General features: G+C 46.5%; 1 protein-coding gene across 1 annotated transcript in view; it reads right to left on the reverse strand.

Moving 5' to 3' along the window:
• The window catches only part of SLC35F1 (solute carrier family 35 member F1), a 379,360-nt gene extending 363,582 nt beyond the window's left edge, over positions 1-15,778 (reverse strand). Inside the window, exon 1 of the mRNA XM_034765797.1 lies at positions 15,371-15,778. Within this exon, the coding sequence (XP_034621688.1) occupies positions 15,371-15,543 (173 nt within the window). The 5' untranslated portion in view covers positions 15,544-15,778. The remainder of the gene's footprint in view (positions 1-15,370) is intronic.
• Positions 15,779-16,318: the final 540 nt, after the last annotated feature.

Here is a 16,318-nt window from a genome sequence, read left to right on the forward strand (position 1 = left end):
GTCCATACTACAGCAGTAGCTCTACCACTCTGAGAAGGTGCAGTATGATCCCTGATCTTGGTATAACCCTTGCAGATGTTCAGGAGTATGGACTGCACACCCTAAGAACACTGGTTTCTCCTTGTACAGGGCACAAAGAGGTAGAGAAGTGTAACACACACCTTCTGGGTGTGGTGTTCTGTCCCATCTAGTGGTATGGAGACCACTGAGAGAGAGTTAAATGAGTCTGGACTACAGCCTTAGCTAAGAGCCAGGGGGCTTTTAGCTCATGCAGCAGAGGTTCATACACTAAGCTCCAGAGGTCCCCAGTTCAATCGTGCCCGCTGACATCTGAGATCTGTCAGTGTTACAGAAGTTCTCTGCAACCTCCCTACAACTTGGACAGTTACATAAGGGCCTGTCAGAATCTGGATTTCTGTTGAGAGGATTCAGTAGCTTCACTAGCTGTTAATGCAATGGGAAAGATCCTCAGTTGATATAATCAGAATAATTCCATTGACCCTGAGCTATACCAGTTTACACCAGATCTGGCCCAGTATTTTAAAACTACTCTTAATCTCACCTATCCTGTTTCTCTGTTGCATCTCATCACACAAGTTTGTGCCTGGCTTTCCTCTCAAGACCCTAAAAGATGATGACACCACTGTGGTTTCATTTTCTACTCTACACTTTCCCTGAAACCTTCACTACACCTTTAACTCACATCAGGTCCAACTGCTATGATAGTGCACACCAAGAGGAGGGCAAAGATGGCTTAAGGCAGTCAGTGCAGGCCCTGGCATTAATTAGAGCAGTATATTAGGGTGTTGCTCTAGCAGCTAACAGCCTCCAAAAGGCTGCCTATGTGCTGTGTGGCAGCCCAAAATCTCCATTCTGCTATGTTCTATGGAGATACCCCCTCCCATCCACAGCATGTCTCCTAGTCTGAGGCTCATGAGAGGAGCAGTGTAGTGGGCTGGCAGTAAGGCAATTTTCCCCTTACGCTTTGTGGCACCTCTATGGTCCCTATGTTGTCAGAATGGTGTATATGGGCCAAGTGAGGGGAAAGGACTATCTCCCCTCATATTTTAGAAAAGTGTGGACATTTTAATTACTTTGCAGTCTCCACTCAGAGCATCTGGGAACTTCTTCCCCCTGAACCCTTTAATAAAACCCAGTGAGGAAACTATGTGTATGTCTCCCCTTTTGCCTTTATATAAACTAATCACTAACTCTAGTGGTTCTACATTCTAGTGGTTAGAGCATAGAACTGGAGACCAGGAGGATACTGGTTTCTAGTCCAAGCTGAACTACTGATCTGCTATTAAAGCTAACAATATAACTTTAAGATGCAGTGTGCCTTTTTGCTGCATGGCTCATTGTCACATAAAAGCCATTATAAAATGTGAACAAAACAATAATTTTCAGAACTCCTAAAAAAATTGGGAATGATAGAGGAGTTTTATATCCGTCTTTCATAAAAGCTACTAGGGGAGGGTGTGAGATTCTGATATCTTTCTTTCCAAAAAGCAAGGTGGAAAAGAGCTGCCATCAAATAGCTCCTTAATCTACTTTCTAGTAAATGAAGAAAAATGTCAAGTCACACTGAAATATTTTCCAGCTAGGACAAAGTAATGAAAAAGAATCCAACTCATAAAACACCATCATTTTTAAAATCAATGTAGCTTAATAAAATATGGTCAAGCAGGCTTTTGGACATACACATGCCATTTTCATTGACAAATGAACATCAGAGCTCAGCAATCAAATGGCTATAGCTATAAATGTTTTAAATTATGCTTTCTTCCATCACCAGCTAATATTGGCTTATAGGTCACAAATAACTTTGGACCTGGGGAGGCCATAATTATGGTCTTGTTACTGGACACAAATTAGCACATTTATCAACATTAGAGCTGCAGTGATCTATTTGCCTCAGAGTAGCATGCTCTGGCAAATGAGCTCCACAAAGCCTGCAATGCTTATTATCTTGTGAGCGTAATGCCATTTGCTCATCAGTTCAATGTTTTATTTTGAGGCTGAATGTGGCTACTAAAGGCTGCTGATGGAAGAGGGAGCCTAAGAAGAAAACTGATCACCAAGCCAGCAGGAAACTGAAATCAAGCATGGGAGTGAATGGATCTGCTACAACAAGAAGCTGAGTTCAGAAGTAATTACTGAAGGTTACAATCATTTTGAAAGTAGAGGATACACCCTTGTGTTTGGATGCAGGGATATCCTTTCCCAGGAAATGATTTGGATAATACTTACCATAGGGTGCAATGTAGTATGTCCCAAAAGTCAAAAACTTTCTTTAGAAGTATAATGGGGAGGCAATAATACAAGTCACTGCAGCAGGGATGGTTCAGCAGCATCCAGACTGGGTGTGGGAAATAAACTTCCCAGGTGGGGAACACCCCTAATCCTCACCACCCATCGCTCAAGTTGAAACAGTTCTGAGGATTTGATGTATACATGTCAAACTCAAGGCAGAATTGGCTGGCATCCAAGACAGAGAAAGATGATTATGATAAGGGGAAAATATATATTGAGCATTGTGAAGGGGTGTTTACTCCACGCACAGGTGATGAAAGGGTTAATGTGGACTGGAGAGGCTAATTAACCTGGTTGCACCTGAAGGGGGGGCCAGGCCCAATTAAAGAGGAATCCTAGCTGGGGAGGATCTGGGTGGTTTCAATAAAAGGATGGCTAACTCCTGAGAAGAAAGACAACTGTAGGCCAGAGCTGCTATCCGCAGAGACAGCGCTAGATAACAAGAGCTGTCATACCTAGCTACAAGGGGGCTCCCTAGGAGTGGTTATCTTCCCCAAACTTCAAAATGCTGAATGTACTTTCTTCAGTCATGCGAGAGACCGAGAGGGAAAGCAGAAAGCCTGAGCCTCAAAAGGAGCACTTTTTTCAATGAAAAAGGAAACCAGGTGACAGAACTGAGCACATGGAACTTAAATTGTTCACATAACTAATTCTACAGCCACAAATACTTGTATCTTTCATATTTTAGTCCCCAGCTGTATGGGGGCTCATAAAATGTAAGTTAGGGTTACCATATTTTGAGTGTCCAAAAAGACAACACTCCACAGGGCCCCGGCCCTGCCCCCCCCCCCCCCCCCATGCCCCCGCCCCAACTCCACCCCTTCCCCAAAATCCCCGCCCCAACTCCGCCCCCTCCCCTGCTTCCCACGAACATTTGTTTCGTGGGAAGCCTGAAGCAGGCAGCAGGTAAGCTGGGGGGGGGGAGGAGGCGCGGCCCAGTCTGGCCCCCCGAACCGAGCAGCTCCCTCCGACGGCCGGCCCCGGCATCTCCAGCCTGGCTCGGCTGCTGGGGTGCCGGCCCCGGCCCAGCGACCCCCAGCCCAGCACTGCCGGCCCCCAGCCCAGCACCCCCGGCCCCGCTCCCCCGGCCCAGCACCGCCGGTCCCGGCCCAGCACCCAGCGGCGCCGGCCCCTTCCTATTTTCCCGGACATGTTCGGCTTTTTTGGATTTCCCCCCGTACGGGGATTTGAGGCCCAAAAAGCTGGACATGTCCGGGAAAATCCAGACGTATGGTGACCCTATGTAAGTTTATCATTTTTATTTATTTATTGGCCTCCAATGACTTTAGCTGAGCATGAACTCAACTCACAAACCTGAAGAATTTTTTAAGCTTCTTCACCAGGCACTTTTCCCCAAACTCTCTTGGTGATTGGCCCTAATCAGCATTCAGGTGTTGATTTGTAAGGCTAGATTTAAAGGAAGGGAACACCTCGCTAATAGCCCCAGTGTTTATCCCTGCCTGCAGCAGCAGCAATGAGAAGGACAGAGACTCCAGCCATCTCAGAAGACACAGTGTCACAAAGAACTCCTCTCATCACAGCTGGCATCTGGTCTTCCCCTCATTAGCACATTAAAGCGACTCTGTCCATTTGATCAGAGCCACTCTGTGCAATCCACCAGAGTTCTCTATGGAGCCATTTACACTGCTACTCTTTTGAAACCGTGCCTCTCCTCCCCCAGTTCAAGAGGCACTAACCTCTTCCCAAAGCCTAAGTTACAACCCGTGTTAAAATTTCTTTCTTACAACAGGTACCCAATAAGCACAGACTTTCTGAATGTCACAGTTCAACTGCAGAAACACACATAATTTGTCTTTCAAATTACTCCATCTAAGAATAGCTTTTTTTCCAATCAGTATGTGAGATTTTTGTATTTTAGAATACAGGGCACTGGGCAGGCTTCTGCCCTAGTACATCACCCTTTGAACAGTTCCTATTTCAGAATGACTCTCAAGGCATACTCAATGTATGGTGCAAATTCTCAGGAAAAGAGAAAGACAAGGGCAACAGAGCATTAGGACATTAAGTCTAAAAGGGCTCAGAGCCTAGTGAGGGATGTGTTTTGTTGGCTCCCATGATGGGGAGAGGGGAAAAACAACAGGACGGGCTGCGTCCCACGAGATTTCCAGCTCCCACAGGACTTCTGGAGTAGGCTTGAGGTCCTGCAGGATTTGGTCAATGGTTTGGAGCCATCAGGTCTTGCAGGATTTGACATGAGATTTGGAGCTGTGATAAGATACGTGCTCAGAGCCACTTCCTGTTTGCTGGTTTCCAGCAGTCAGCCCACCCTCTGTTCCTTATGTAGATTGCTGCAGGCTGTGCTAGTCGCCATTTTGGGGCTGAGAGAGAATTTTTCCCCATACCACCAGATTGGTTGAGGATTTTTGCCACCCCAAGCAAAAAAAAAACAAAAACACCTCCAGGAGCACAACTGCTGAAGCGCAAAAAAAAAAAAAAGTGTCTGGAATGCTGCCCCTGAAATTGTGCCGCCCCAAGCATGTGCTTGATTTGCTGGTGCCTAGAGCTGGCCCTGGGTTGAAGCTGGTTGGGTTTTTTCACCTTCCTTCAGCGAAACCTGGGTTGGGTTTTGGGCAATCAGAGGGCTGGAAATTCTCCCCCTCCCAGAGGGCACAGTTTGGATCTACGTGACAGTCATTTAATTATTGCAACTTTTGTTAGGTGCCCAGTGCAGGAACTCCCTGATTTAGGCTCCAGAGCCCAAATGATAACATAATGGGCATCCCAAGTGCATCTTCTTATGAGATGGGGCAACACGTCTAGCCCCAAGGGGGCAAGTGCTAACCAGGAGCTGGGATGCTACTCAGTGGGATCGCCCTGTCAATGTGCTTAATGGCGGTACTGGCTGGAGGTCGAGGTCCCCTCTCACTTCAACCTCCAAAAGGGGGAAGGATGCTAGTGGGGGAGTGGAGGAACCCAGAGTCCCTCCTAATGTGATGATAGGGATGGACACACACACACACACTCTCTCTCTCTCCTGCATATTGAGAGATATCAGGCTGCATTCCAATAAACAGACATACTGAAGTGCCATTTGGGGGTGGGGAGGAAGATACTAATATTATAATACTAATAGCCACATAATACTAACAGCCACATATTTCTCTTATTGCAACACAAATCACTGGGAACTGTATCTTACCCAAGGGTGTGATTTGCTTTCAGAATGATGGCTTCAAGTAAAATATTGGGAATAGGGTACAGTAGAGAATTTCTGATCAGATATGTTTTGCCTTGGTCCACTTTCCAAGATCTATTTTTTTCCCAGTCATAACATCTGGATAGTGGAAGACGGTAGCACAAGCCCAAGATATAAAACTAACATAGCCAAAGATTGTTTTTAAAAATGGTCACTCTCAAACACTAAATCAGGAACTGCTGTTTCAATAGCAAGCATTCCCCAAACACCACACCCACGCAGATATACAGAACACACACTCTGTAATGGTCAGATGCAAGTTTCTTCCCTGAAGAGCAAAATAATAAAAAAAGGCTGCGAAAGAGCAAGTGTTTGCTTTATCTATGATCCAAAATGTGCATTTTCTTTGACTGCATGGAAATTTTGAATATTTTTTTCTAAAGGTGAAGCAAAAGCTATGTGAAAAGCCCTCAGATCCATTCTTTTCCACCTGCCCTTATTCTAGGGGATCTTTAATAGCTGTTTGAATGTTTTAAAAATAAAAATGCCAAAGAAAGCTCATTCTTTTGTTCTGAACAAAAACGCTTAGTTCTTTAGGGGATTCCAAAGGGGACTATATTTGATCTCCAAGTTGCTTTCATTAAAGCAGAAATACCATAAATTATTTGGATTGTTGTTTGTGTCTCAAATCAGTCAACTGAATGATGTTATTGCTTTGGGGCAGTGAAATAAATTGCCTTGGTTTTATTATTTCTAAATACATAAATATATACATACATATCTAATTTATCATAAGAATATGCATTTTTAGAAGATTATTTTTCTGGGATTATAGTTTTTGTGGGTTGCAATGTAGTTGTAGGGTACATAATATTTCATGCTCTTATCTCAAGATCCCATAGCCTTGGCATACAGTCCAGGTTCAAAGCTATTGAGCAGTATTGGGCCAAATTCTTCCTTGACTCTAAAACTAGTAATGAATTCTGTCCATTATATATTGAAGGAAGCAGGGATTTGCTTAGACTGTACCCAGACAGCTGTATTCCTTAACAAGAAGTATCAAAACAGACCTTATGTACAGACTATGTATTTATTTTGGCAATAAAATTAGTTATTTTCTAGCCTATATGAATTATCTTTTTTAATACAATTTCATTTTCTCTTTTTGTAATAAAGGTCATGGTTTCTTCTGCAAGCATGAAATGCACCCATTTGCAGACAGACAGCACAAGCACTGTAAAGATACAACAAATGACACAGGATTCAGGGGGCTGGTGGAAGGCCTAAACTACTCTCAACCCAATTTTTGGTTTCAATTTTATAGTTTCTCTTTAAACTTTAAAAATGATTTTTAGGAACTTTCAAAACCATGAAGTACCATTCACAAAAAAAGAGAGATCCTTGAAACAGAAATATAAACTGTTGCTAGATTCTGCAACAAGTATTCATTTGTGAAAGTACCAGGAGGTGGAGGAGAGTAAAACAAGAAACATTATGTACAATATAGATCTAGTTTGATGAGAAAGTTTTATATAATATTGAAAATGTACCTGGAGTATCTTGCAGTGTTGTTATATACCAGGACAATTTTTTTGTTTACAGAAATTCACCAGGAGATTGTAAAAATAATAAATAACAAGACACTCCAAAGAGAGACCAGGTGGGTGAGGTAATATCTTTTATTGGATCAAAGTCTGCTGGTGGAAGGAACAAGCTTTTGAACTTTACAGAGTTCTTCCTCAGGGACCTCAGAGCTCTGTGAAGCTCGAAAGCATGTCCCTTCCATGACTAGAAGTCAGTCCAATAAAAGATATTATCTCACCCATCTTGTCTCACTCTGGAGTATTTTATTGTTTATTATTTTTACTATCTCCTGGTTAAGTTCTATAAAAACATTATTATATGTCTCAATTAAAAATAGAGATAAATAAGCTTCACCGGTTAGAACAGACCCAGAAGCAAGAGGAGGAAATATATTAAGCCTTAAAAGTAAATAAGTTTTTAGTAATTTCCTTCTCAATCGAAACTGTATCATCATCCAATACCCACCAGAGTGGCACTTGGATATCACTCTGGAGTACAGAGTGTTTTGGTCTTACTATTGTACTTTATGCTGCTCTGAATGACTTTAAAAAGCAACAGAGAGTCCTGTGGCACCTTTAAGACTAACATCTGTTAGTCTTAAAGGTGCCACAGGACTCTCTGCTATCTTTTTACAGATCCAGACTAAAACGGCTACCCCTCTGATGCCTGTATGACTTTGTTTACTTGAATGAAATAATACTGATTAAATGTAAGAACATAAGAGCTGCCATACTGGGCCCATACCAGAGCTTTAGAGGCAGTGTACAGAACAGGGCAACTATGAAGTGGTCCACCCATCTTTCACTCCCAGCTTCTGGGAATCAGGGATTTAGGATCATCCTGAGCATGGGGTTGCATCCCTGACCGTTTTGGCTAACAGCCATTGATGGACCTATTCTCCATCAACTTATCCAGTTATTTTTTTTTGGACCCAATTATACTTTTGGCCATCACAACTTCCCCCAGCAATGACTTTCAAAGGTTATGAATGCATTGTGTGAAAAATACTTCCTCCTGTTTATATTAAACCTACTGCCTTATTAATTCCATCAGGTGACCCCTGGTTTTGTATTGTGTGAAAGTGTAAACAATACTTCTCTATTCACTTTTCTCACACCATTCATGATTGTATAGACCTTTATCATAACCCACATATTAATTCTTTTTTCAATATGTCCAACTTTCACCCAATCATTTGGTTATGTATCAGAATAGCAAGGCCTAGGGTAATTCACTTTATGATCCTCATTTCAGTGAATACTTTGTCTGAATCCCCTAAGGGGACAAACAAACAATAATTGCCCTCCATCTTTCAGCAATATTTATCCTTTTTTCAGTTCCTCTAAGGTGGTGGTGTTCCCCCTTTTCAGCCTGAGGCTGAAACACATTTCAAAAAGATCAAAGAACACCAATCAATACTTTCATTTGCCTTGCTGTGCTCCCTTTATACCACTCAGATGACAAAGGGAGTTAGGGTGATCAGACTTCCCGATTTTATCGGGACTGTCCCGATATTTGCTTGTTTGTCCCGCATCCTGACCAATGTGTGGTTGGGATACTGGACAAACAAGCAATTTTGCACTCCCGGAAGGGCTCTTGCCCCCCCCCCCGACTCCGCCCCCTCCATCCCCCATTCGCTCCCTCCCCAAATCCCCGCCCTGGCCCCGCCTCTTCCCCATGCATGTGGCACTCCTCCTCCCTTCCAGACTTGCTGCTGTAATGGCAGGGCAAGCCTGGAGGGAGGGGGTGGTGGCCGGCTTCCAGTTCCTGGAGCTGGTGAGTAGGGGCACTGGGCGGGCAAGGGGGGTTGGCAAGGGGGCTGCTCCCCCAGGAGGGTGACGGGAGGGCTCAGCTGAGGAGCCAGGACGAGGGGGGAGAGGGCGACTCGGCTCCTTCCCTGGCCTGTGGCGGCTGGCGCAACATGCTGGCACGGGGTGGGGAGCTGGCCGGGGTCCCGTCCAAGCCGATAAACTTTACATGGCCACTCGTGCGGCCCCGAGCTGCTCTCCCCCACCGTTGCTGGGGTCCGGAGCCCCCCCATCTACCTCCTGGGGGAGCAGCTCCCTTGCCAGCCCCCCCTGCCCGCCCAGGGCCCCCTCCCCCCCGGCTCCGGGACCCCCCCCCCCCCCGCGTCCCGATATTTCCCGTCAGTGATCTGGTCACCCTAAAGGGAGTGGTGACGCACAAGTCCCATGTCGGAGGACTATATACACCTGGTGAAAGTTACAGCACCCCAGGCTAGGATTACCACATGTCCAGGTTTTTCCAGGAGCATCCATTTGTTGAGGTAGCTGTGCTGGGAAATCTGTACAGGTATCAGTACACACTGCCAGCTGTTTAGTTTTATGGTTTCAGGAACCTCAGAGCTGGCAACCCTACACCAGACAGCTCTAAACTGCACCAGGGCCAGGCAGAGGATCAGGATACCACTATTGGTTGTTGATTCTCTTCGTAGATACATAGATTCCAAGGCCAGAAAGTATCATTGTGATCATCTAGTGTGTCCTCCTGTATAACATAGGCAATAGAACAGGCATCAGCAACTTTTGGCATGCAGCCCATCAGGGAAATCTGCTGGCAGGCTGAGACCGTTTGTTTACCTGCCACGTCCGCAGATTCAGCCGATCGCGGTTCCCACTGGCTGCGGTTCACTGTCCCAGGCCAATGGGGGCGGCGGAAAGCAGCGCGGGCCGAGGGATGTGCTGGCCACCGCTTCCCACCGCCCCTATTGGCTTGGAGCCGCAATTGGCTGAACCTGTGGATGCAGCAGGTAAACAAACTGGCCCGGCCCACCAGGGAACTTACCCTGGCAAGCTGCGTACCAAAGGTTGCCGATCCCTGTGTTATATCTTTCTCTGCTAGACTGTAGATCCCATTATCAAACATTTGTTCCCCATGCAGGTATTTATAGACTATAATAAAGTTACCTCTTAACCTTCTCTTTTCCTTCTCTTAACCTGAAATAGATCGAGCTCCTTGAGTCTATCACTATAAGCCACGTTTTCCAATCTTTTAATAATTCCCGTGCCTTTCCTCTGAATCCTCTCCTATTTTTCAACATCCTTCTTGAATGGTGGGCATCAGAAAGTTTCCTCCTCCTCTCCTGTGCTGCCCTGGATGGCTGTAGGAGAGGGGAGCCATTGTTTACTAGGTGGTCCTCTAGGATCAGACAGAGCCAGTTGAGTTCCAGTCCTGGATCCCACAGCCCATGGGGAAAGGAAGAAATGGAACAGCTAGAGCTACTCTCCTCCCTCAACTGCAAAGCACCACATGGTCAGCAGGGGACAGCTGAGCAGTTGTAGCAGGAAAGGAACAGCAGCTGCTCAGAGCTCTCTCAGCTCACATGAAAACCTCTCTTAGGGCTGCAGGGCAAGCATGGAAGATAGTGGAGGATAGAATACCCCCGTTCCTTCTCCTCATAACAATGGGCCTAGTTCAAACACTTCATTTTAAAATTTGCAGGACATGAGTCAGGAACACATTTTCAGTTCAGGATCAAACACAATTTTCAACCCTTAACACTACTTGAGAGCCACTCTCTCTGGATACCATGGCTTTAAAAATAACGGAGTTTGTTCAAAATATGGTAGATCATTTTCACCATTAATGGCAGCTCAGAATTTATGTTCAAAATAATTCCAGTAAACCCCACCTTCCATTACCTGTTTCAATCCCGCTATCCCTCTTTAATGCTGAGCACCTTCCAATTTTGAATTGTATACTTTGGTTTTCTGCTATTGCCCACCTTCCAGTAAGACAGGCACTCTTAGCGATCACTGAAATAGATTTTTAAAGCCATCCACTCCCGTTTTCAATACATCTCTTTCCTCTGTAACCGTTTGGAGATTTTCTTCCATAGTGTCCACATTGCCTTCTAATCTTGGAACTTACTGGGGGAAGGTTTCAACTTCACCTTTCAACCTTTCCTCCATATGTTTTCACAGCTTGTAAAGCAATTTTAAGAGAAATCTTGGAAGACAATTCCGGATTCACCAGGTGACTGAATTACTCTCTTTCTCTCTCTCTCTCTTTCTCTCTGTGAGAGAGAGAGTTCACAACTGCTAAGAGTGCCCTTCTCCTGCTGGCAGTTTCCTCCCCAACCAGGCCAATTCCAGACTTCAAATAAGTTTTTGGCAAACTCTGCTGGTGCCAGCCTGTTAGTTTGTTTGTTTTAGGAGACTTCTCTGAGCAGGAAAGAGAAGTATAGCCCAAGTAAGTTCAAATAAATAACATTTCACAAATGTCCCAAACAAATGGTAGATAAGAGTCACAGATAAAATACAATGGGCACCACTTTTCCAACAGAGGAAAATGTATTGATGCAGAGCAATTAGTACTGGCTTCTGGTTTTGATATTTCTATTCCCTACTTCCCCTTCTATATTTGCATTTTACCTTTCATAGCACATGAAAGCACAAATGCTTTGTTAGGTTTCATGTGGAGATATTTGCATGAGTGCCATGACATTATACAGGACTGAGCTCTTAGATTTTTCCCGTTTAAACAGTGACTAAAACTCAGGTAAAATTTCCATTGATACTTACTGCAGGATGGAGCTACAGGTTATTCTAACGTAAGAAAAGGCTATTTTTGACCTCCAGAAAGATAACACCCTTAATTATTTTTTTTTGTATGGAATGTTTTAAAATAATCTGTCAGAAGTCCTAGAGCTTGGGATATTGTCATTTTATTTAGGTATAAATTAAAATAAATAAAATATCAATTTGGCCCTTGATAAATGCACTAATGGGCAAGATTCACATATACAAAGCCCACATGATAGCAGAAGAACTACATGGGCTGGAAGAACCAATCTAGTACCTCATGGTCATGGGTAGGGTAGAGTCCACTAGGAAGACCCTTTTGTGGTCACTATTCTTGTCCATAGGCTGGAGTATGGGTGCATGTGGTCTGTGTATCTGACCCACTGGTCACTTGGACTGGTTAGAAAACAATTCAATTTTTTGAAAAACATCAAGATTTCAAAATCTGTTCATATTGCTGATTTCAATGAAAAAGAAACCTTTCGAAATTTTCCATGAAAAAACAAAAGCTGCCCCTCACATCCAAATAGCATAGTGGTTAGGTCCCTCCATGGGGATGTGGGAAACTTAGGGTACATCTACACTACAGGGGGGAGTCGATTTAAGATACGCAAATTCAGCTACATGAATAGCATAGCTGAATTCGACGTATCGCAGCCGACTTACCCCGTTGTGAGGACGGCGGCAAAATCGACTTCTGCGGCTTTCTGTCGGCGGCGCTTACTACCACCTCCGCTGGTGGAGTAAGAGCGCCGATTCGGGGATCGATTGTCGCATCCCGACGGGACGCGATAAATCGATCCCCGAGAGGTCGATTTCTACCCGCCAATTCAGGCGGGTAGTATAGACCTAGCCTTAGGTTCAAGACTTGCTCAGAGTTTATGTTCAAAGTAATTCTAGTAAACCCTCCCTTCCAGGTGAGTGCCTGACCACCAAGCTATTGGTTGGCCTGAAGACTTATCCTCAATCTCTCCTGCTGGAGCTGTCCCATTTTATATAAATAATTAAATATTCATTGGGTCTGAGAGATAGACTGAATCTATATTGTGATAGTACAGCACCTAGCCTGGAATATGGAAAACCCAGGTTCAAGTCCATGTTCCAAATTAGGTGAATACCCTAGCTACTAGATTATTGGCTATTCTGGGGTGTGTGTGTTTCTCTCTCCTTCATACATATCCTGGCCTGGAGAAATTTTTTTTTTTTTAAAGAAAAAAAAAGTTTTCCCCTGGTCACACACACACACACCTCTACTGCTTCCCTCCCCTCACAAATTCCCATCTGCAGTGGCTTATGCAGAGTTACCAAAGAGCCCATCTCTATCAAGAAGAGGTGCAGAGTTCTGTGTGCCCACTGCCCATACAGCAGAACCATCATGGTTCAGCTGGATTGAGGCATCTGGTCAATGTGGCATTGAGTCTCTGAGTCTGTGCAGATAAGATTCTATTTGTTTCAACTATTCTTCAATCTTCTATATTCTTAAATAACTAAGTACAAATATCAGAGGGGTAGCCGTGTTAGTCTGAATCTGTAAAAAGCACCAGAGGGTCCTGTGGCACCTTTCAGACTAACAGAAGTATTGGGAGCATAAGCTTTTGTGGGTAAGAACCTCACTTCTTGCATCTGAAGAAGTGAGGTTCTTACCCACCAAAGCTTATGCTCCCAATATTTCTGTTAGGCTTGGTCTACACTAAACCCCCAAATCGAACTAAGGTACGCAACTTCAGCTACGTGAATAACGTAGCTGAAGTTCGAAGTACCTTAGTTCAAACTTACCTCGGTCCACACGCGGCAGGCAGGCTCCCCCGTCGACTCCGCGGTACTCCTCTCGTCTAGCTGGAGTACCGCAGTCGATGGCGAGCACTTCCTGGTTCGACTTATCGCGTCCAGACAAGACGCGATAAGTCGAACCCAGAACTTCGATTGCCAGCCACCGAATTAGCGGCTGGGTGTAGACATACCCTTAGTCTCAAAGGTGCCACAGGACCCTCTGTTGCTAAGTACAAATATATTTTCTCCTTAAGAAATGCTTTTAAGATCCTCCTAGAATTATCAGAATTCATTAATCAAAAGTAAAGGCAGGGTTCCCTGAGGAATCAGACAAATACCTTCAGGATTGATGGTAACAATCATTGCTTCCAAATTTTTAAAAGCTTGGAAGAGTAAAGGCACTCTGTCTCCAAAAGCGGTACATTCAGGAGAGGGTGCTGGGCTTTTTCTTAGCTGTTTACCCAGGCTGCACTTGTGTGAAACTAATGTGGGTGTAATGTGAGATGTGAACATTCGTACACACCTTCCCTCAGGTGTCAGCAGTGCTGCAGTTGCCCAGTAGGGCAAGTAAAACTGTGCATACACAAAAGTGATAGCTTCAGATGGCCTGCTAGAAATGAGATGGTATGCTGATGAATTATTTATCTCCCATTCTTATGGGGAAATTTAATCACAGCCATTGTTTTGGATTCTTTGAATATTAGATATGTTAGTATCCAAGGTAGAAGAAACAAGTAATTTGCAAAGGGAAAACACAAAAATTAAATAAATTGATCTAATGTTTCACTGGATTCATTCTTCTTTTGCTGCATCATCTAACACATTCTTCTTATAGTCATAATATCTTAGCATGCACAATTCTGAACCACATGCATAGGCAAATCTGCCCATTAGAATCTCACCAACACTTCACTTCCGATGCCAGGGCGCATATCTTGACAAGCAAACTGTCTTAAGTAACCAGAAATCAGGCAATAACGAATCCAGACCCATTTAAAAATCTCTGGAGGCATTAGACTTTGTTTGTTTTGGATATTATATGTACACAGGCACACACAGTAAACCCACACACAAATAATGACTAGCCAGATCACCTCAGCTATGACAATTTTACAGCGCTGTTTCTACATCCTCCCACTTCAAGCTCATACCTCCACTCGGCTAAACTGGTGTAATTCCTTAGGGATTTCTCCATTAAAAATCAAAACTGCAGACTGTATAACATGGAGCCTACTGTTATTTCTTTTTGATTGTACACTGTGAATATGAGATTAACTAGCAAAATTTAAGCATTTGGAGGTTTATTCTATGGAGTTCTCCCCCTGATGGAGTCACTAGGCATGTAAAAATTAGCATCTTCCAGCTCTGAAAGGAGGGAGGGAGTGGGAAAAGGGAATCCACAGTTAGACAGTACATGGTGCAAAGTGCCCGTTCCAACAGTCAGCAGAGCGGTCCTGTGTTGAGAGCAAACAGGGAGGAGCAGTCGGGTTCTTAACCCCAGTCCTTTCAGCTCTAAGCCCTGGCAGATAAGGTCACTTCCACCAGCTTCTCTCTCTTCTTAACACTTTCGTGCCGCTTTGGGGCACTCTTTGCCTCGATCCCTCCGTCCCTGGTGTTGCTGCAGGACGACTTGGGCTGGCTGTGAGCCCCAGACATGTGGCATCTGCCCTCCTACGCCCGGGTCAGCAGCACCATCCCCCGCCCGCCTGCCCCACTGAGGGAGCTTCCAGGACTGGACGGGCCGCCCTGCTGTTTAAAAAGCCCGAGGGCACAAACAGCTCTCCCCGCCCCCGCCCCCCCTTCCTCCCAGCTCTGCAAGGGGCAAAGCTGGGGAGCAAATGCTACCCGCTGCTCTGAGGGCTGGTGGGGGGCAGTGAGCTGGGCACCCCTGCCCTCTCCCCGGCTCCACAAGCGGCTCCTCGCCGGGGATCCCAGCCCGCCGCTGCCCGGCCCTGACGGCGCTGCTCTCCCCGCGCCGCCCGGGGCCGACCCCTCTCCTCACCTGTTCAGCACTTTCCGGAGCCGCTGGCGCACGCCGGGGGAGGAGGAGGCGGAGATGCTGCTCCTGCCGCTGCCGCCGGCGCCGCCCTCCGCCGGCAGGTTCTCGATGGTCGCGACGACATGGTTGGGCTGCGGCGGCTGCTCCGGGGAGATCATCGCGGCGGGGCTGGGCATCAGAAGGCAGCAGCCGGGCGCATGCTGCGCCGCGCAGCCGGCCGGGCGACACTTCCGCGCGGGCGGCGGCTCGCTCGCTTCTTCTCCGCGCAGCGCCAGCTCCAGAGCCACGGCCACTGTGCCCCGCTCCTGCTCACTGCGCGGCCATGGAGCGAGGGGCGGGCTGCTGCTGCTGCCCCCACTGCGCCTCGCCTCGCCTCCTTCCCAGCAGCAAGGGCTGGTCACAGCCCACGAAGTGGCCGCAGTTTGGAGCACCCCCCCCCCCCTTCCCTTCCCTTCCCAGCGAGTGTCTGGTTCTCTGTGGATCAGAGGAAGCCGCTGCCGAGCTGGACTGAGCCGCTTTGTGTCCCCCTCGCGCTGCTCCTCTGGCTCCCTCACACACAGACACACACACACAGCGTGCGGCGCTCAGGTGCAGCCCGCGGCTCCGCGCCGGGCTCAGTCCCTCGGCCGTGTGTGCGGTGGCTGCCTCCCTCCGTGCGCGGGGCTGGCTGGAAGCGAGAGCGAGTCACAGGCAGGGAATGAACGCGAGTGTAGCAGCAGTGGGAGCCGAGACGGAGCCAGTGGGCAACAGCCCTCCCCTCCCCTCCCCGCCCCGGCTATTCACACCCACCAGAGGGAGCACATTCAGCACCGAGAGCCCCCCAGCCGCCTGCCCCCTCCCGGAGTGGGTCTGCCTGCCGGGAGTTGTAGTTTCCAGTGCCCTCAGGGGTTCCCCCCTCCCCCGCCTTCAGTACCAGCCACCCGCGGACAGCGGCAGGCGGCTGCCAAAAGT

The sequence above is a fragment of the Trachemys scripta genome, chromosome 3 (genome assembly GCF_013100865.1).
Source record: "Trachemys scripta elegans isolate TJP31775 chromosome 3, CAS_Tse_1.0, whole genome shotgun sequence".
NCBI classification, from domain to species: domain Eukaryota; kingdom Metazoa; phylum Chordata; order Testudines; family Emydidae; genus Trachemys; species Trachemys scripta.